We start from the raw sequence: 22808 nt of genomic DNA, 5'->3' as shown, positions 1-22808 counted from the left end.
ATGATACTGTTTAGCTAGGATGGAAGTTGGAGCAGATTGAAGGGTTGCAGTGCTAATTAAGCATTTCCCGCCTCTGCGCTTCACATTAACGACACCACCTTTCCAACATCTTCTCTTGTTTGCTGCTTGAATGTCGTTGGTGAATGACTTGGTTGTCTCTACTCTTGTGTGGGAAGACAATATTGGTCAAACCTAAGTCACTCTGAATGGGTAAGCAAGAAGACAAGAGAATCAACAAGTAATACACAATGGTAGATAAACCTAAATTGGTGAGAATGGGCAACCAAGAAGACAAGAGAATCAACCAGATACAATGTTGGTTAAATCTAAGTCAGTGAGAATGGGCAACCAAGAAGACGATAATCAACAAGATAAATGGTGTTGGAGAATGTAATTTTTTTTTGGAAAAAAGAGATCAATTGCCCTTAAGAAAAGGCTGGCACATGAAAGTTCGCAGTCTTTCAAAATAACTTTACAATTAAGTTATGTCAAATAGTAGTTATGTTATTGAAAATTATATAGAGATCACAGAAGATATTTTCCATATTGAAAGTTTAAAGCAAATCCAACTGGTTTTTGTCAAAAGATATAACATGACTTATAGATGGATCAAGCACGACAGACAAAGACCTATATGAATCAGACCGAGGACGAACTTGATCCAAATTGCATTTGTAAGTTTCAATGGTGACCGACGGAAAACAAATTTACACATCTTGCCACCTGTCCTGTAAGTTGGGTGTATGTTGCAGTCTCAAACCATGTTATGTCTTGAAAATTTTATAGAGAACGCATAAGATATTATTCATATCCTGAATCAAACTTGTTTACCTGGATTTCAGATAGATTTAAAAAGATATTACTTGACTTCTAGATAAGATCATTAACTTCCTTTTTAATGAAATTTGGAGGGAAATAGATGTTAAAATTCACCAAGAATTCGCAAGCTTCAGGGGCACTAACCTTGCCAACCGCAAATCTCGATAACCAATGGCCAGCTCCTCCAGGTATTGAACGTCTCCTCTGTTCTGTTCGTCGAATGGTTTTGCAGATAATGTTTTGTTCGCCGCAGAGTAGGAATGGTTTTGCAGATGAGCTGGTCGGGACTTTGAAGGCCGGAGGAGGTTGGTCCGGTTCGTGCGTGAGGTAAATGAGCTCTCCCGTCGGGCATTAATATGATCTGAGTGGAGGCCACACGCTCCCGTCCGGCATCAATACGTAATCAATACGATCTGAGGGGAGGCTGCGGGTGGCTGCGGGCAGGGTCGCCGGGGGTTTCGATGGGCAGCCGGAGAGGGATGCCGGAGACAGATGATGTATGGTCGATGGTGGTCGCCGTGCTCTGTGAGGCTGTCAGAGGGGTACCTCCATAGCATTAACTTTGCTATGGAGGTGGAAATAGGAATTGCCGTGAAGTTTGCCCAACAAAGTCAATTAATTTCTATTTCCAATAGATCGTCTCCATTCTCCTCAACCTGTGTGAATTTTTTTTTCCAATCGAACATAGGTGCCGTTCACATGCATACATAATCATGTCCCGATTGTACCACAAAATTTATGAAGACCAAAAATTTGCATTTGAACCAAAACAATTTGGCACTTGGAATAATTTAAGCGGACCAAACCTTTTTGGCACTTGAGCGGATCAAACCTTCCCACCTAAAAGTTACATTAGGTCCCTAGTATTCTCAACTTAACTTATGTAAATCTACTAAAGAGTTTCTGTAAGAGTTTCTGTAAACTTGTAAGTCAGTGAAATTGTTTTCATCCTCTTTCTGTAAATTTGTAAGTTAATGAAATTGTTTTCATCCCAACTTTCTCTTCAACTTTTGTAAATCACACCAGCAACTTAATCAAATTGTCTCATTCCCACTTTACCTAAATCTATCAGGTTTTGTTGTGTGAAACGATCACAAAATTTACTAAACAAGTCAAGTCAATCTAAAAATTACCAAACAAATAAATCAAGTCAAGTCAATCAAATTGTCGCCAACTTTTATATTTACCTTGTGGTCCTCAACTTTTATATTTATTGGCTTGTTTTCCACACAAGTCAATCAAACTATGACTTCCGAAAATGAAATCCTCCTCATCCAGCGATGGAATAAACCAAAACTCTTTATCATCACCGAGTAATTAATACCCGGGGGTTTCAGTCAGCGAATGATAGGACGCCGGCCTTGTTGTTAGCCCAACAGTGGATGGGTGAACCGGTGACTCTTACAAGGCCAGCGAATTAGGAGGTACGAGATTGTTGGGTGCGCTTGGTGGCCCTTCAAACCGTGTCTTGCGCCATGTGCCCCCACTGTAGGGGGATGCTCATCGTGTTTGATGGGGCCTAAGCGTGTTGACATCACTTTTTTAAAACGCCACTTTTGTAAAACACAGTTATTTTTATTTTCAAGAGTTTATGTTACTTTTATTTTCAAGCTTTTATATTTTAAGTTGGATGGAGATCTCACAGTGATTTCATCACAATCATGTTCCTCTCTAAATATTAAATATTGCGCTAAAATTAATTATATAAATTTTAGTTTACATCTATTTTAATTTGGATGGAGATCTTGATTTCATGAACATCATGTTTCCCTTTAAATATTAAATATTGAGCTAAAATTAATTATATAAATTTTAGGTTACATTTATTTTAATTTTGGATCTATAAAGCCCCTAAAATTAATTATATAAATTTTAATTTACATTTATTTTAATTTTGGATCTATAAAGTTTCAAGAAGGATGAATATGAAGATATGAGACTTATATGATCCATAATAGGTTATAAGAACAGATTTCAGAGATAATCACGTCAAAATTCATTTGTCGACGCGTTTCGAACCAGCAAGTGTGGTTCATCCTGAGGACAAGGTGAAGAATCAGATCATTGCAACATAATAAATAGAGAGACACCTCATTCAAACCACTAGAAAGAAGCAACCAATCTGGACCACAGAAACCGCTACACAAGATGAAGAATCAGATCATTGCAGCATAATAAATAGAGAGAATCCTCATTCAAACGGCTAGAAAGAAGCAATTAATTTGGACCACAAAATCCGCTACAATTGACTAGACTACAACTAAATTTGACTAGATCAAGGGTAGGGGAAGTTTACTACTAAATTAGATAATAAAATTTTTAATTCTCAATTTCATATGTATAACCGTTAATAATTATTATTAAAAATTCATTTCAATTTCAAACTAAATAAAAAATATTGTTATGGGATTAAGAATTACTGAAATTGAATTAATTAATATGTGTTATCTTCCTATCATTAATTTGTTTGTTTGTTTGTTAGAATAAATTTGATTAAATCTATATCTAACTTAATATATATGTAGTTAATTATTAAAGCATTATTTTTTAATTTTTTAATTTAATTAAGACTCATTGATTATACTATATTTAGGATATGAATATATATTATTTTATTTTAAAAAAACATAAATAAATAAATAAATGAATTTTGGGTGCTCATGGAGATGAACATCAAGATGGGGATCAATCGAATGTCGCGGTTATCGCCCATAGTCTACAACAGTTTACAGAGTTTTGCAGAATTCAAAGCAAACTTCCACTATGTCTTCATCAGGACGTGGAAGGACCCTATGAAGACTTGGCATGAGTTACCATACTTAGCGACCGACAATGTAATTTTCGCAGTCCTTAAGTCTTGGCTGTTAGAGTGACGCGCTCTAGTTGACTCCGAGGTGGAAGCAGAAAAGTCCGCTGTGCAGCGGAAGAAGGAAGAGAGAAAACTGCGGATGTCGCAGATGGTGGAAAAGCGTAGGAAAGAAGAAGCAGCGGCTAAAGCCCAAGCGGCACGCAATGCTGCGATATTGGTGGAGTAGCAGAAAACAGTAGAAGAAGAGAACAAAGGACAGAAGTCATCTTTGCCTGAACCGGAGACAGACACAAAACAAGGTGGCGCGAACACGTAGACAACATCCACCCAGCCCAAGTGTCTACGACCACGAGAGCAGGTAGGGCCGCGAAAGAGAACAAAGGCCTCAAAGACATATTTCGACCCTATCACCCTCACTGAAGGGGATCTACATGATATCGGCGAAACGGTGAGGGATGTCACCGCGGAGGATCTCTAGCAATTTGAGGAACAACACTAGTTGGTATTGGGGGCTCTCCAGACTCAAATATAGGAGTTACAGGTGCCCACTCCACAAGCTGGCATAGTGTCCACCAGCCTCGCAGTCAACACTTCAGCTGTCGAGGAAATGCTGCGTGGCAAGATGACCAACACAATAGTGCTACCAGATGGAGCACTCATCGCAGAGAATGAGGCCGACAAGCCTATGGTCAAAAGTTTGAAACGGGTCGGGTTAAACATGGCTATGCTCCCTCGAGAGACGCTCTATCTTTTGTAGGATGGAGCCACCATAGAACTTCGGGCCAGGGAGAGTTGCAATATACAGGTAATGAGCGAGCAGCGTATCAACATTGAGTAGTTGAGCCTACAACGTAATGAGGTAGTGGAGCAGAACAAACAAATAGTGTAGGTTATGGAGGAAGCCTATCAGATGGTCCCAGAGTTGGCCATTCAAGTAGAGGAATCGATGGAGGTGCGCATCCGAAATTTAGCCACAGGGGTACGCGGCGCAAGAGCAGAAATGTCCAGGGTTCAGCTGGAGCTGAACCTGCAAATAACAGAACAGCAGTTGAAGGCTCAACCTTCAACTCCACCGGAGGTCAGAGAATAGTGTACCACCGCGATCACAACAACAATGGTGGCAGTTGACAGTACAATGACACACTGCATGAAGTTGTTCGAACAATCGTTCAAGGTCTTAACCACCCCACAGGAGGACCCGAATATAGAGCGCCTAGAGACAGAGGCACGCGAGATGCAGCAAAGATATGATGAGGTAAAAGGGACTGCATAGACGGTGTCCCTTACATAGAGGCTTGCAAGGATGCAGCGGGCAAAGGCGCTCAAGGAGCAGGTGGATGTCGCTCGGCGCAAAGAAGCGGTCTTGAAACCGCGCCTACAATCGTGGATCGATGAGGCATATACAATTACAATATCCATTGAAGCAAATCTTGTGCAACTGCAAGTAACTCAAGAAAGGATTCAGGGTAGCAATTCAACAACAACGGTCACCGAACAGTGCATGGAGGAAGTTCAGCAGGCAGTCGCTCAGTGCACTGCTGAACTTGCAGTGATCCAATCAGAGTTGGGAGGTCTTCGCACTAAGATCTCTGCACCTACAAAGTGACTTGAGGGTGATTCATGATGTTTGTGTTGGCGGCCTGTTAGACGCGAGATCCCCCAAGGGAATTTTTGGGGCTAAGAGCCCAGATTTTGGTCCAACTTTGTAATTACAATGTAAAGACTCTGCATTTTGTGGGTGCGGATCATGTAGTTATTAAAGAGTCATAGGGTTGTCTTCCCTTATTTTGATAATTTAATGTCAGTTGTAGAAGATCTACCCATGGTCTGTGGACCATGGGATTGTATAAATAGAGCGGAGATCTAAGTAGTTTGAAAACATAATAAGAAATAGATGGACTAATGAAGATGTATGCGAGATAGCTCTGAAATGTAAAGTCTAGTTTTGGGTCATAGCATAGGAAGAGGCTCTGCAACTGAGTGCGCAGAGGCCTAGTAGTCCACAGTTGAGTGCGTGGACCTCTACAACTAAGTGTGCAGGGCGAGTCAAGTCTGTAATCTTCTGGAAGTATTAATAAAGAGAAGTTTCTATCATTTCTGTGTATTTATTTCTTGTTTGTGCATTTGTTAGATTGCGTATGAATTTAACTTATAATGCTCATATGATGTGCGAATGTGTATAAATGTATTGGTTAAGTGAACGCAACTTAGAATATCTGCTTACGCGAAGATAATTAAGATATGTCAACAAGATAAGTAAGATACTTAGTCTAATTTGGGAAATAGTGCAGTTTGCTGCCTTAGCAGCGCAAAAGCATCTCAGCCCCTGGTTAGGGTTGTGTGCAGGCTAGTTGTAACACTTCGCGAAGGTACTAAAGGTTAGAACATGTTATGAAGCGACCTGCATGAAGGCAAGTCTAGTTGGAATAAACCAACATCACATCCATCTCAAGGGTGTGAAAACTTGGTTCCAGCATCCCCCCATATTGCTTCGGGTGAGACTTCAGTCCGCGCTCCGCGCGCTGATCCCGAAAGGGCCAATAATGTAGGGATTTGTTTGGCTAACTAAATCTGAACCTGGGTTAGGCCCCCATAAGCCAACACCTTCAGTACCTTGGAGCCTACATGCCTTAATGGAAAGTTTCTCACCTTCGATGACATGTTCTCATTATTGACCTTTGATCGAATGAGTCTATGAGTGTTTGACTTCAACACATCTATTCACACTTCATAGATTGTGCTGGAAGTACCATGAGAACCATTGTCATTATTGGTGGTTTCTCTTGTGCTTGTTAACGGTTCACATCATCAAGTGGTTTCTACCATGTTCGACTAGATTCGTACTGTGAATTGGGGGATGGCTAGATTTGTACTATGGATTAGAGGATGGAGATCAAGGCTCAGTAATGGCGGGGAGGAATTGGGAAAGAACATTTGTTTATATTGTAAAAGGTAGTATGCCGCTCTTGAACATGATAATCTGTCACTTTTGTGTCCAGGTTAGGAAATCCATTTTCCTCTGAGTGCACCATACCTCATTGAAAGTCTTTAGTTGGTTTGGGTATTATTTTTGAGTCAAATGCTACCAAGTCAGAATGGCGTTTCGCCAATATGTTTAAAAGAAGTCCAACCTCAGTCAAAATTACCTTGCAATGCATAGCCCTCAATCACATCGATCATCCCTGAGTCAATCCTGGATTACTCAAAACTATTTTTCTTCAAAACTTCACATGAGTTTCGTGTTGTAGGCCCTCCTGTGAGGGACCACTTCCTATTGATTTCATCTCACTATCTAGGGAGGTTATCTAGAAATATTCAGTACCTTGGAGCCAGTACTATTTAATGGTAGGTTTCTCACCTTCGACAGCATGTTCTCATCATTGACCTTCGATCGAATGATTCTATGAGTGTTTGACTTCAACACATCTATTCACACTTCATAGATTATACTAGAAGTACCATGAGAACCATTGTCATTATTGGTGGTTTCTCTTGCGCTTGTTAACGGTTCACATTGTTGACCAGTAATCAAGTGGTTTTTACCATGTTCGATTACGAGACATTTACTCACATGGCTAGTCTCGTACTATGGATTGGGGGATGGAGATCAAGACCCTGGATCTAGTTTCATCCATCTAGGCTGCATGGATTTATTATATATTCATGATTGTAAACATAGAGCCATTGATGGTTGTGTCCATACTATGTTGTTTATTGATATGGATCTTCAGATGTATTTCCATACTGGTTCTTTGAGACATTTATGCTTTGAGTATAAGAATTCCTACCTCAGGGATGATTTTATATTACATTTCAACATTTGATTGATTATTTCCGGTCTCTGTCCACAATCTCTAAACTAAACCATGGCATGTAAAGCACTTCAGTCATCAAATATACCTTCTAACTTTTCACTTTAGGGGGTAACCTGTTACACGTCATTTTTTCGCATTAGGCAAATGACCGTTGGTTTGGATATTTCATTATCCATCAAACTGTTCCAAAGCATCCCCCTGTAAGGATAGAACCCAAAAAATCCCAAAGAGAATGAAATTCATGGATCTTAAGGCTCAAAAGCCTATTTTTGGCTTCTTACGTAGCTCCCCAGTCAATTTATGTGCATACGTAGAAGAGACCATTAGAGTCTGCACAAAAGTGTGTTGTGTCTTACACTATGGCTTGGGAACATGACTCAATGCAAGTAAGAAATAAAAATTAAAGCCTAGAAGCTTTTTTAGTCAAATCTTTCCCAACTAACAGCTTCAAATGGAATCCCACTCAAGCTTGATCCCTCCCATCATGGAGCTACTTCCCTCTCTTTGTGGATCCCTTACCCCACCATTTATGGATCTCATCCCTTAGGAAGAGGATCCCAAACCTCCTCCTTTTGGCTTATAAATCAAACACGGGTCAAAGCATTGGAGAGGACAATTGAAGGTAGGCTTATGCTACAAAAATAAGGCTAGAAGGATTTTCATCCAAGGAGAAGGTTGGAGATTGTGAGAAGAGGCTTGTAACATCAAGGCTTTGAGGTTGTAAGTTCGTTCTCCCTTTTATTTAATAAAAATCAATTATTCTTTCCTAATCACATATTCTCTAGTATCATTTGTGGGATTCATTGATCACTCACATATGCTATTATTGGTTATTGATTTGACTTATGATATATGTCGAGTTAAGTGTTTCATTTATCTTTCACTTTATATACTAGATGCTTTGATCCGTTGTGTGTTTCTATCTATCCAGATCTCCTTCGAAACATCATGGAGAAGTTGTGGAAAGTGCTAGAACGATCTCTAAAGAACCAAGGAGAAGCTACCTGTGGAAGGCTTCCTACGCAGTTCCATAGTCAGTTTATGTGCATACGTAAAAGAGACCATTAGAATTTGCGCAAAAGTGTGTTGTGTCTTACACTGTGGCCTATGCACATGACTCAACACAAGTACAAAATAAAAATTAAAGTCTAGAAGATTTGTTAGTAGAATATTTTCCAACTAACAACTTCAAATGGATGCCTACTCAACCCTGATCCCTCCCATCATGGAGTTACTTCCCTCTCTTTGTGGATCCCCTATCCCGCCATTTGTGGATCTCATCCCTTAGGAAGAGGATCCCAAGCCTCCTCCTCTTAGCATGTAAATCAAACACAGGCCAGTGGATTGGAGAGGACCATTGAAGTTAGTCTTATGCTATAGAAATAAGGCTAGAAGGTTTTTCATCCAAGGAGAAGGTTGGAGATTGTGAGAGTAAGATCAAGGCTTTCAGGTTGTAAGTTTGTTCCCCCTTTTATTTAATAAAAAACATTTGTTCTTTCTAATCATGTCTTCTCTAATATCATTTGTGGGATTCCTTTATAACTCACATAGATTATGATTGGCTATTGATTCGATTTATGATATAAGCTGAGTTAAGTTTTTCATTTATCTTTCACTTTATATACTAGATTCTTTGATCTATTGTGTGTTTTTGTCTACGCAAATCTCTTTCGAAATATCATGGAGAAGTTGTGGAAAGAACTGGAACGATCTCTAAAGCATCAAGGAGAAGCCACCTGTGGAAGGCACTAAAAGGAATCCAACAGGCATTTCGTTAAACCAGTAAGTGATCTCTCGCATATTATTTGTTTTGATCAATCGTAAGCTAAGGAAAGTTAGCAACTATTTTCTTGTTTGTTACTAGATTTTGTTTGATATTTAGGGAGATCTATCTTGTCCACAAGAGGGATTAGTCCACCTAACACTCACAGTGATCCTTAGTTAATTACTTGTGAAATAATAAGTTACTTAACCAATTTCAAGTATACAACCACAATAATTTCCATAAACATGTACAATTTCATATCTAAACACATGCAAAAAGACAAATATAGAGTCGGTGGCTCACTAACCTAATACCCGAATCAACGTATATGTAATGACAAATTTTAACAATGAAAAACCCTCTCGGCTCTTTTACCTTAATGCAAACCTCGCCAAAACCACCAGATCTAAGGAAAATGCCAAATTCTTGGTGCAATCCCTAAAATTTGGCGTTTACAACCCCAAATTACAACCTTGAATTTATGTCCCTAAAATTTGGTCCATAGTAGCATCATGCAACACTTTGACAACTTGTGATTTTTTGTCCCTAAGATCCCAAGCCCACATTCATTTTTCCTTGGTAGACAAGGTGTGTCCAACACTAGACCCATGTTGTGCTCTCTCTACCTAAGTCTTCGATCTTGGTTCATGACTCACTTGGTTCATCTCAGTAATAAACTATGTTGTATTCTATCTCATCTGCATGTACCTCTCCATTGAACTCTCTTGTGGTGAATATATAGGAGGTGATTGACCTGTGTCTATTCTCCTTCCCATGTTGTTTTATGTATTAGACGATGTGTTGACTGAATTGTTTTCTTTGCAATTGTTCCTTCATTCATTTGGGCATACATGCCCATCACATCATGCCAATCTGGTTGATCCAGATTTAAACAGGAACACAAAAAATTACAGATATAACCATAAATATAGAGATGCAACAAAAATAACACTTCCTTTCATTAATATCAAATACTGAAATATGCTTACAAACAGAATGAAAATAAGACTAGCTCGGGCGATGGTAGGTTATCTTTGAGAAGATATGTGGCAGCTACATGCCTCTGAACTGTGTTACAATGGGGCTCAAAGGCCTATTTATTACTGAGAAACAATGGAAAACCCTAAACATAAAAAAACCTAACCCTAGGAGATGAAGCGCCAAACTATGGGCCCTGTTTGGGTAAATTGGTACATCAACTTCCCAGGGTCGTAACTTTGGCATACGATCTATGTTTGATGCACACAATACCTCGTTAGAAAGATCTATATGAGGACTACAACTTTCGAGCGACCAACATTAGAATATTAACCATGTTGGCCCTCGTTTTTCCAAAAAAACCGTCATTTAGGGCTTCGAAATGGCGTCGGAAGTTTAGGACCTCAAAAACTGCCAAAAATAGTAATTTTTGCTACAAATAAGGAAACTGAAAAACTAAAAGAAACAATGGTGGGGTTCCAAGTGGAATAGGTGGGTGGCCACCAATATCCACCTGGATCAATGGTCTAGATGAACACCCTCGTCATAGGTCACCAAGCTAACCGTGCCATTGTGCCAATTGTGCCCTTTGTCGTATGATGTGGAAACCCCAAATTTGGATCTCTCACCCCATGCACCCTCATATGAGGTTGCACCCAGTGTCTTGGGAGAATCCATGTTATACGACCTACCTGTTGCATCTTGGTCATGGCACCCTTCATCTTGTGCAATTGATTTCACCAAGTCATTGTGATGGTGTGCGACCCACTTACTTGCCCAACCATGGATTTATCCAAGTCGTGTAACTGCCTAAAATGTGATGGTGTGCCACAACATTGTATGTCGCCCATGCGGTGCCACATTAAAGATACCCCAAACTATTTGTGGATAATCAAACTAAGGCTATTATCTCCAAGGTGCCCAAACATACTTGTGTGTGTGATACTCTTGTGGGTGTGAAGGCATTACGTGTACTCTCCCCTCTTATTTTAAGATATACTATGTAATTATTCATAATATTTTATTTTATAATTAATTTGAAGAAACAATTATTTAATATACTTTTTCAAGTATCTAACAAAAATGTGAGGAAGATCACAAAGATAATTCATGATGCTTTAAGTTATAACATTCACTCGTAGAACATGTTTAATGTCTTGTTATATTATGTTATCTAAAACATTTTGACTCTATCAAATTACATAAAAAAATAATAATAATAATACAATTTGTAATTATAATTATTAGTTAAAATATTTTGACTTAGTCAAATTACATCAAATATATAAAAAAAATAAAACTTTTAACTCCAAATTTTCAAGGTGCAAAATTTTCCACAAATTTAAATCTAAAAAAAAAGAGTTATATCTTGAAAGATTCGATCCCTATTAAAATTTTATAAATCCAAAATTAAAATAGATATAAACTAAAATTTATATAATTAATTTAAAAGCAATATTTAATATTTAAAGAAAAACATGACTCATGAGATGAGTATGACATCCCCATACAACTTAAAATATAAAAGCTTGAAAATAAAAATAAGGAGTTGTCTATAATGCGACTTTTTGGAGATTCCGTGACAGAATCCGGCGGAAGAAATTGAGGTTAAATCTTGATTTATTGCAGCTAAAATGGTTTTTTAACTGCAGATTTGGATTCAGCACCCTGAAAAACCCCTGGGACGCTTTGATTGTGCAGAAACTAGCTATCAAACTTGCGATTCCCATAAATTGCTGCCGGATTTTGACCGGAAAAACCCACCGGAAAGACTCAGCTAAGTTAAAAGTTAAGGTTATGGAGTGGCCTTATAAAAGATTAAAATTTGATCTATTTGTAGAAGAAGATATTTTGAGCAAAAGGGTCCTCCTTTAAAAAGATTACAAATTTAATCTATTAGGTTATTGGAGTAGAATAAAGGTTGAGTGTAGGTGGCTAAATTGCCTTTAAAATTTGTAACAAATCGAGCGTAGGGTGGGTACCAAGTTTTTTGCATAACCGCCCACGCTTGAAGGAAAAACTTTCCTCCACAAATCGAGCATAGGTGGCTACACAGTTTTTTAGCGTATCCCAGCTATTGGGGTGATCTCATTCATGGAACCCGTAAAGCGACATAGAATCCAATTTTATGAAAATCCACACAGCATATCCCCAGCTATTGGGGGGTGATCTCATTCATGGAACCCGTAAAGCGACATAGAATCCAATTTTATGACAATCCACACAGCTAAGCATTATGTTAGGATGTAAAGATTAAACGACAGCTTGACCCTTCCTAACGGAGGTTGCCACATTATGAGCTAAAAATAATGTGGTCCCGAGGGGATCTGCCATTACACCCAACCACACGGCTGTCCATCAAGCTGTAGATGTTAGGATGTAAAGATTAATCAGCAGCTTGACCCTTCCTAACAGAGGTTGCCACATACTGGCACACAGATATGTGGTCCCGAGGGGATCTGCCATTACACCCAACCACACCGCTGTCCATCAAGCTGTATATGCTTAGTTAAAATAAAATTTGAGTTGGGAAAGATATGAGCTTACTTTCAGGTTATGCCCTGCCCATACCCTGCCCTTTGTCCAGAGGTCGGGGTCGGTTTTCAGGGATGTGGTTTTCGATCAGTTCAAGAAAGATTAAAATTTGATCTCTTGGTTGTGTATACACATTAATGATGTTAGGATGTAAAGATTCAACGACAGCTTGACCCTTCCTAACAGAGGTTGCCACATTTGCTATTACTCTCCGTAATGTAGTCCCGAGGGGATCTGCCATTACACCCAACCACACGGCTGTCCATCAAGCTGTATATGCTTAGTTAAAATAATCTAGAATAACCAAATTTGGTTATTCTAAATTATTTTTCATCAAAGCGTCCCACAAGATCTTGTATTTTGGTGTCTGACCTCTTTAAAAGGTATAATCTATCTACTCAAATTTTAAGGGTGCCTTAAACGATATAATTTGGCCATTCTAGAATGTCCAAATTATATACTTCTTCAAAATATAATTTTGTCATTCTAGAGTATTCGTAGTTTAGTTTGAGTTCGGTGTGTAAATCTAATACAAGTGGGATTTATCAACAAAGCGTCCCACAATAAGAAGAGATTTTCTTCTAGATTTTAAATTGATTTTTGACCAGTCTGGGAGTTGGGGAAGAATATGAGCTTAAAGTCATCAGACTTTTTGAGATCCCAAGCTTGTTCAGTTTGTGAGCTGCCCATACCCTGCCCTTCGTCCTGTGTCCTTCTGTTGATTTAAGTTGTCCTTCTGTTGGTTTGATCAGACTTTTTGAGATCCCAAGCCTTTTCAGTTTGTGAGCATCCCATACCCTACCCTTCGTCCTTTGTCCTTCTGTTGATTTAAGTTAACCTTCTGTGGCTTTAACCTTAACCGATTGTAACTACCCTAATAGCATGAACAAAATGGGATAGAGGCACCCTCTAAAAAGACAAGTTACTCACATTTGATTGATGGTCAGAGGCGGATTCGGAGCTGGACAGTGGTAGTAATTCCCAAAATAAAAAGATGGGGAGAGGAAAAAAGTAAAAAGAGAGAGAAGAGAAAAAAATGTTTAATATGCCTCCTACGTTATCCATAGCATACGAAAGTATTAGCGTAATTTGATAAAGTCATTCATTCTGAATGCTACATAAAAAATATAACCTAGATGATAGAATAGAGAGACCTAGGATGTAGAGAATCGGGACAAAAAGTCTCATTATAGACAACTGCTAAAAATAACAGTGTTTTACAAAAATAAAATGACGTCAACACGCTTAGGCCCCATCAAACACACTGAAGCCAAAGGCTTGGAGTCCACGCCCTACAGTGGGGGCACATGGCGCAACACACGGTTTGAAGGCCCACCAAGGGCACCCAACAATCTGGTACCTCCTAATTCGTCGGCTTTGTAAGAGTCACCGGTTCACCTATCCACTGATTCTCCTCCACTGTTCGGCTAACAACAAGGCCGGCGTCCTATCATTCGCTGATTGATTGAAACCCACGGGTATTAATTACTTGTGATGATAAAGACTTTTGGTTTATTCGGAAGTCATGGTTTGATTGACTTGTGTGGAAAACAAGCCAATAAATATAAAAGCTGAGGACCACACGATAAATATAAAAGTTCGCGACAATTTGATTGACTTGACTTTATTTGTTTGGGAATTTTTAGACTGACTTGACTTGTTTAGGAAATTTTGTGATCGTTTCACACAACAAAACCTGATAGATTTAGGTAAAGTGGGAATGAGACCATTTGATTAACTTGCTGGTGTGACTTACAAAAGTTGAAGAGTAAGTCGGGATGAAAACAATTTCACTGATTTACAAATGAAAGTGGGGATGAAACTTTTTAGTAGATTTACATAAGTTGAGAATTTTTAGTAATTAATATAATTTTTAGGTGGGAAGATTTGGTCCGCTCAAATTAGGTCAAAGTAACAAAAAGATTTGGTCCGCTTAAATTATGCCAGGTGCCAAATTGTTTCGGTGCAAATGCAAGTTTTTGGTTCTCATAAATTTTGTGGTGCCATCCGGACAAGATTATGTATGCATTCACACAAGTTGAGGAGAATCGAGACGATCTATTGGAAATAGAAATTAATTAATAAATGTGGAATGAGCTCCACTACAGTTCCACTTTCTGGGAATTGATTAACAATCGATACGACATCCACTACAGTTCTACTTTCTGGGAATTGATTAACTCGCTGGGAAATAGTGTTACATGTGGGATCCACTTTCTGGGAATTGATTAACAATCGATACGACATCCACTACAGTTCTACTTTCTGGGAATTGATTAACTTGCTGGGAAATAGTGTTACATGTGGGAATTGATTAACTTGCTAGGAAGTTGTGTGACTTACATCAATAAAAGCTGTGGGTTCCACTTTCATTATGAAAGCGCCATGTCCACGAATGTGGAATGAGTTTCATTGGCCATCTTTATTGGTACACGTGATTCATATTAGAGTGAAAGAATATGAAATTGCAGTTGTTTATAACATGATTTTTTGAAAGTTTTTTCGGCAAGTTTTTCCGGTCGAAATCCGGTAAAAATTTATTGGAATCACAAGTTTGATAGCTAGTTTCTGTACAATGAAAGCGTCTCAGGAGTTTTGAGGGTGCTGAATCCAAATATGCAGTTAAAAAACCATTTTAACTGCAACAAATCAAGATTTAAACTCAATTTCTTCCGCCAGATTCCGTCACCGAAATCTCCAAAAAAATCGACAACTCCTATGAAATTCCTTTCAAACCTGACTGTGCCACATTTCCTCCTATAATAAGTCTCGTCCCACCTCATTTCTTTCTCACTTGCCTCAGATATTGGACAGTCCTGAACAATCCTGGATTTTCATTATCAAACGCTTGATCGCTCAGTGTCTGATTTCTGGAATTGAGAATGTCTCTGGGGCCAGTAGATCCTGTTATTGGTGAGCTTATTAAGGTAGCATTGACCGAGCTGCTAGGAGTCGTTAAAATCATTGCTTCCAGCAAAACGTGGGGTAAAGAACTCAAGGAAAAACTCTTGTCTGTAACGCCTGCCATTGATCAAATTTCCAGGAATATTTCAGATACATCGCCCGACAGACGTAACCAGTTCAAAGACTTTCAAGTTGTCCTGCAAGAAGGCATTACGTTGGTGGATAAATTAGAGAAGGTACGCAGCTTTGATATATTCAGAAAGTACCGATATGGAAAGAAGATCCAGAAGTTTCAAAGGAAAGTCTACGATTTCCTTCTTACTCAAGTTCCACTCAATACCGCCCTTGATGTGCACAAACTAGATGCAGATGTTAGGGTTATCGCCCTTGATGTGGAGAAACTAGATGAAGATTTTAGGGTTTTTTTTCAACGATTTGAGTGTGAAATTAGCAGTGTCATTGCCCGAATGACTAATAATCCCACTTCCAATACCATCATGCTTCAACAAATCAACACAACTCAGGTATGTCAGACCTCCTGTGATATGATGCATGAAACTACGACGGCTCATCAGGCCACCATCTGCACCTCCCAAGTGCCGGATATGCCAAAATTTGTTGTGGGTTTGGATAATCGTATCAAAGACGTCAAACAAATTCTATTGCAGAGTGATGTTAATGTCGTTGGAATAGCCGGAATGGGCGGGAGTGGAAAAACCACTCTTGCGGCAGCCCTTTGCAGGGATACCGATGTCAAAAGTAAGATTTGCATTTTATTTTTAATGAATTTGTTCTCCAGACTTCAAGTTTATTTTCTTGTGATTAAGTTTCTAATGCTTGTTAGCTTTGTATTTTCAGAATTTTTTGAAAACAACATCATTTTCGTTACCGTCTCGCTTCATGTAAACGGTCCTTTAGAGATTTTAGAGGAAATGTGGGATAAGCTAATTGATGGCAAAAGGCCTAAATTTCGGAGCATAGAGGATGCACATAACAAGCTGAATGAACGGCTAAAGTCAAGAAGTCATCAGCCAACTTTGGTCGTTTTGGATGATGTTTGGTTCACGTCAAATCTGGAAACCTTGCTGTTTGAGGTAGAAGGATACAAGACAATTATCACAACCAGACAGGACTACACCATTACAAATACAGATATTACACATCATCTGTATAAAGTGGAGAAGTTGGAGGAAGTTAATGCCCTGTCACTTTTCTGCTTCTGGGCCTTTGGTCAGACTTCGATTCCAACAACGGCAGAGAAGAATCTTGTTAAAAAGGTATGAATTATACATACTCTTCAATCTTTCTTAACTCCTTCCAGAACACTAATTTTGCAATCAATATTCAACTTTGTAACTTCAAAACTATTGGTGTTCAATACAACTCACTCCCACGAAAGTTGTAAGTCACGGCTTCATTTTCACAAATATTTGTAGGTTGCAGCAAAGTGCGATGGTTTACCACTTGCACTCAAGGTGATTGGAAGTTCTTTACACGGAGAACCCCGGCCAGTTTGGCAAAGTGCTGAGGAGAAGCTTTCCAAAGCACAACCTATATCAGATTCTCACAGAGTTAAGCTTCTTAAGCGCCTGGAAATGAGTATAGATGTCCTCGATGATGAGTCAAAGGAGTGCTTTTTGGACTTGGGGGCATTTCCTGAAGGAAGAAAGCTGAGCGTAGATTCGTTATTGGACATTTGGGTATATGTCCGCGGGATGGAATGGATAGATGCTTTTGTGGTCCTATTAGAACTTGCAAAAAGAAATCTCATAAATTTAATAGGCAATCCCGGGTAAGGAATTTGTTAACATCTCTAATTTGTTTAGTGCTTAGCACTCTTTTTTTCCAACTCGTCTAACTTCTTGCTTCTGGATCCTTTCATGCTCTAAAACAAACTGAACATCAAAGGAGTTTGATTGTTGTCACAAAGTAAACATCAAAGGAGTTTTTTTTTATCACTAATATGGAGCATTTTGATCATTTGATTTGATTTGTTAGGAGTGGCGCCATGGAATACAGCTGCGCCTCCGAGCTTTCCTTTTCTCAGCATGAAGTAATGCGGGATTTAGCCGTGCATCTGGCTAATAAGGAGTCTATCGACAATCGTAAGAGGCTTTTCGTGCCTCGCAAGCAGGACAGCATTCCCCAAGAATGGCTGACTTTCACAAATCAAGTGTCTGGCGCTCAGTTTCTTTCCATTCATACAGGTGATAATCAAGCTGCTCCATATAAAACGGCAACAAATAAATCCTATGCTATGGGCCCCTATATATGTCCACTGTTGGATTTTAGCCCCGGCAAAATCGAACAAACACTTGGCATATACAGTCGCTCAATTAAAGTCAAATAGCCTAAGATATACAGCAGCCCCTCAATTAAAACCCGATAGCATAATATTTATTTATTGCCTAATAAAACAGCTTCCTTTCCCTTGCCTAATCATTCAATTATATTCATTATTTCTATTCAATAATGTCCCAACCTTATTAAAGGTGATTTACATACATTTTTATGACTTTTTAGATTTCTGAAACTTGCAGGGGCAATGCAAGACCATGATTGGTGTCAAATTCATTTTCCTGAGGTGGAAGCTTTAGCCTTAATCTTTTCCGCAGCACAATATTGTCTTCCAACATTTTTACAGACCATGCCAAAACTGAAAGTTCTTATATTATACAATTACAGTTCTCAGCGTGCAACACTCAGTGGGCTGCCCTCTTTTCCTTTACCTGTCCAGATTAGGTCTGTGTTTCTTAATAAGTTGCGTGTGCCTCCTCTTTACGACAACTGTAGATCCTGGGAAAGGTTGGAAAAATTGTATATATGCCTATGTGAAGGCCTTGAAAATATCACTAGATTGGATAAGGAAGTGGAAGCCCCCAACTTTCCAAACATTAAGGAAATCAATATTGATCACTGTAGTGATTTAAGGGAACTGCCAGCTACGCTATGCAATTTGACTTCCCTCCAAATATTGTCTGTCACTAATTGCCATCTTATCCAAAAATTGCCTGAAGACTTGGGAAGGTTAAGGTCACTGAGGGTGCTAAGATTGTCCACATGTCCAATCTTGTCAAGGTTGCCACCGTCCATTTGCAGTCTCGGGAAACTAGAATATCTCGATATTTCACTATGTGGGTATTTGAAGGACCTTCCCTCTAAATTTGATCAGCTATCAAAGTTAGAATGGTTGGACATGAGGGAGTGCTCGGGATTGAAGAAGCTGCATAAAATCAAATTGAAATCTTTAAAGCGTGTAATAATTCCTGATCAGGCGATGGAGGGAGAGTGGCTGTCCCTTCCAGATCTCACCGTTGATGTCGTGGAAGAACGCTTTAGTTTGGATTGGCTTGATGAGTGAAGTACTTGTTAGAAGCTCAGCAATAATTGTTCTGTTACACAGCTTTAGTTTGGATTGGCTTGATCAGTGAAGTACTTGTTAGAAGCTCAGCAATAATTGTTCTGTTACACAGCTTTAGTTTGGATTGGCTTGATCAGTGAAGTACTTGTTAGAAGCTCAGCAATAATTGTTCTGTTACACAGCTTTAGTTTGGATTGGCTTGATCAGTGAAGTACTTGTTAGAAGCTCAGCAATAATTGTTCTGTTACACAGCTTTAGTTTGGAATTGCTGGAGGTAGAACGCTTTACTTTGGAATTGGCTTGATGAGTGAAGTACTTGTTGTGTTAGACCGCTTTAGTTTAGTTTGGAATGACTGTAGGTGTGAACTTGTTGGACATAATGCAAAAGACAGAGCACTATAATATATGTCTTCATTTTCTTTGAACTACAGTGTGTTTTTCTGGGTTCAAAATCTACCACATGTAATTTTGATATTGTATTTTACAATTACTCAATAACTCAAATTAATAAATCTACTATTCTGATATTGTATTTTACCATAACTCAAATTAATAAATCTTAAAAAGTATGAGTGTAAACTTTAAGTTAACTATTTTGATAATGTATTTTACAATAATTCAAATTAATAAAATTTAAAAATTACTCATGTAATTTGTTTTAAATTCCAAAATTAATAAGAGCTATTTGGTAACATGTCACTAGCTGTGCCATCCTATTGCGACAAAAAGGGCAAGCTGGAGGAGAATAAGCTGTGTTGGGATTCGATTTATTGTGACCCCACAGCAAACCCGAGATTCACTGGTTCGCATATTGGCACGAAAAAAAGAAAATCATCAAACAAAATGTTTCTTTTTTCCCTTTAAGAGAGACAACCATCAAACCAATTGTGTTTTTTTCTCTCTTTCGCTTGATTTGTATGAGGGTGAGGGTTGTTCAATCTGTATGAGGGTGAGGTGATATTATATAAAATATAATATAGTATTACATTTTTTATCTTTTGCTTAATTTGTATGAGGGCGAGGGTTGTTCAATCTGTATGAGGGTGAGGTAATATTATATAAAATATAATATAATATTACATTTTTTTTTTCTATGGAGTAATTTTTTTAATCTGAAATAAATAAATATATATATGAAATTTATAGTTTAAATCATAGTTATTTAAGTTTAGATGAATTCACCTTAAATATTAAGCTTGTCAACTAATACTTACTCAATAATCATATTAATAAATGTGGTTGATATAAACTTTAGGTGTGAATTTAATATATGCTATATTATAAACTTAATATTCTATATTAATATATCAAATCTAAGATTAATATTAAAAACTCTAAGATTATCAACTCTAATATATTATTATACATATCAAGGATTAATAATATAAATCAAAGAAATTAAGAAACCAATGGGATTAATATTATAAACACAAAGGATTAATAAACTCAAGGAATTAATATTAAAAATCCAAAGGAATAATAATAAATCAAAGGAATTAATATTAAAAGAGATCATTCTTTTCAGATCCTTACATTCACGAGGGCCAATACAACTCAGAGGATAACTTCAAAAAGGCAAGAAAAAAAACTGACTAGGTAGAGATTGTCTAGCTGATTCTAGGCCATTTCTCTTTAGCCTACTCTAATCCATGCAAGATAATCTTCAATGTTCACTCTAAGGGACAAACTAAAACAAACTACTTGTAATTTATCTGCAACAATGTATAAGATAAAACATTCATTAACTATCTCCTAGTGCTAAAATGTTTTTCTTTAGATTTTTAGGCTTAGAGACTTTTACGGATGGCAGGACAATTTACAATTCAACTCTTGATTGATTGAAAGTCCCTTTAACCATCCTCCGCTGATTACCAAGTGCAGGAATTTCTGCAACAACCTCTTATTGCACGTTTGTATTCTATGATTTCATTGTTCAATTGATTCCCGTCGTGGCCCTTCACAATACAGTCTACCATGATTTCAATTCTCAAAGAGAAGGAAGTATCTAAATTTGGTATTGATGCTTACTTCTCTATGAGAAAGGTACAAAGCTAACTTCAGGTCCAAGTTTTACTCTATATTTAAAATAAATAAATACATATTTTCTTTCATGGCAAGACATATACTTTGCATCACTCCTCCCCCAAAGAAACAAAAGAAGACATTGAATTCTATGCAAATTCCTCAGACATTACGTTGACAATTCAAGAAATGGATGGCACTAAATTCTCTGAGTATACATACACACTTCATGTGATGCCATTCATTCCCTCTGAAATACATGGAATGAGTAGTGTAGTGCTATGAATTTTAGTAGCACAATTTCACAAGGATGATCATTAATGCAACAACGTATCTTTGAACAACTTGCATGTGGACTACAACTATCAATTGCACCGCCACTACGACGTATCCTTTTCTGGTACATTGAGTGTGTAGGTTTTAACCCTGTATAGCAATTACCTGCAAACGAATTCTTAAAACAGAAAATTTACAATGGCGAGGACATGAAACAAATACACAGAGATATTCCCCTAGATCCTTGAACTGGGACTACTAGATTGATTTTTCGTTATGTTCTTTTCATTGTTACAATACATATATATACATGTCGAAGAATTCATAAGTCCCAATCCATTAACCCTGTATTAGAACATAATTGTAGTTCCCTTGACCGAATCTACAAAATACCATGGGTAGGTCCTTATATATATAGAAAAAAAAAATATCCCGGGGTGTTGCCCTGGACCTCACGTAGTAAACCCCCAGCAGGGGGGCTTCAGTCCCCCTGTGACACCCCTTTTGTGCCAAGAGCAATGAACAGGGGGGATATCACCCTCCCCCCTTAGCCCCGCACATGCAACTATTTGTGAAAAGAATATAACACAAACCCAACAAAGTAGGCCACAATTATCAATTTCACCACCACTATGCCCCATCCCCTTCCATTTTCTTTCACTCTTAGTCATGATGGTTTTTCACCACAGTGAAATTGAATTGTATTACCTCATATTCATCTCTCTTATTGCTCCCAGGCCATTTCTTGACTTTGTTTGGTATCATTCTACATAGCTTCATGGTTGGTATTGGTATCTCTCAGGATATATATACGCGTGTTTCAGATTTTTTATGATTATAGAGATGATATCACAACTATTATGAGCTTTAGAGCACACCTACACTCTGTATAGATACAATCACGTTGGCCAATGATTACTTGACCAAAATAGCAAAGGATGTGGTCTTCAAGTCACTATGCCTTGATTGTGTAGTTACTCCTTTGCTTTAACATGTCTTTTACTCCTTCTACATTCTTTCTTTCTCGTGCTTTTCCTTGTCACCTCGAAAGATTTAAAAATTGATGGAAGTTTGGAATACGTATTTGAATTATTTTGAATTGATTGGGTTGTTTGAAAAGCCAACAATGTGACAAAGTTATCATGTCCAGTTTCTTTACATAACAAATGCAACATAGATGTCGTTAGATTCTATGTTCTTAACGGTATGGTAATCACTTTCATTCTAATTCACCAATGACATATGTTCAGTTATTCATCGTGGTTCTCCATATATAGTGTATGGTCAATCCTCAGTGCAAGTTTGATGAATTGCAAGCAGGTGTTTCCAAAGACACCCATGCTACTATCAAATTATACTTGTGAATGTTGTATGTCAATATAAGTGGGTGGCACAAATATCTGATGCACGATTTGAGTCGATGGGATTTTAGCAGGACCAAATTTCTCCTTTTCTCCTCCTCTCATATAATGTGCTACTTACTCATCCCTAGTGAATAAATGTAGTGATATAAGTTGATATGCA

General features: G+C 38.0%; 1 protein-coding gene across 1 annotated transcript; it reads left to right on the top strand.

The window, feature by feature from the left end:
* Positions 1–15475: 15475 nt before the first annotated feature.
* Positions 15476–19511, top strand: LOC149143387 (putative disease resistance protein At5g47280). Its single transcript, XM_089447163.1, has 5 exons — positions 15476–16384; positions 16484–16902; positions 17062–17417; positions 17624–17832; positions 18166–19511. The coding sequence occupies exons 1-5, from the start codon at positions 15604–15606 to the stop codon at positions 18984–18986; spliced, it is 2586 nt and encodes an 861-aa protein (XP_089303289.1). The 5' UTR covers positions 15476–15603; the 3' UTR covers positions 18987–19511.
* Positions 19512–22808: the final 3297 nt, after the last annotated feature.

Source organism: Pinus tabuliformis, chromosome X (genome assembly GCF_031772625.1).
Source record: "Pinus tabuliformis cultivar Carrire ecotype Pingquan chromosome X, CPIR1, whole genome shotgun sequence".
NCBI lineage: Eukaryota > Viridiplantae > Streptophyta > Pinopsida > Pinales > Pinaceae > Pinus > Pinus tabuliformis.
The sequence above is the reverse complement of the archived record's forward strand: the minus strand, read 5'-3'. Positions and strand labels throughout refer to the sequence as shown.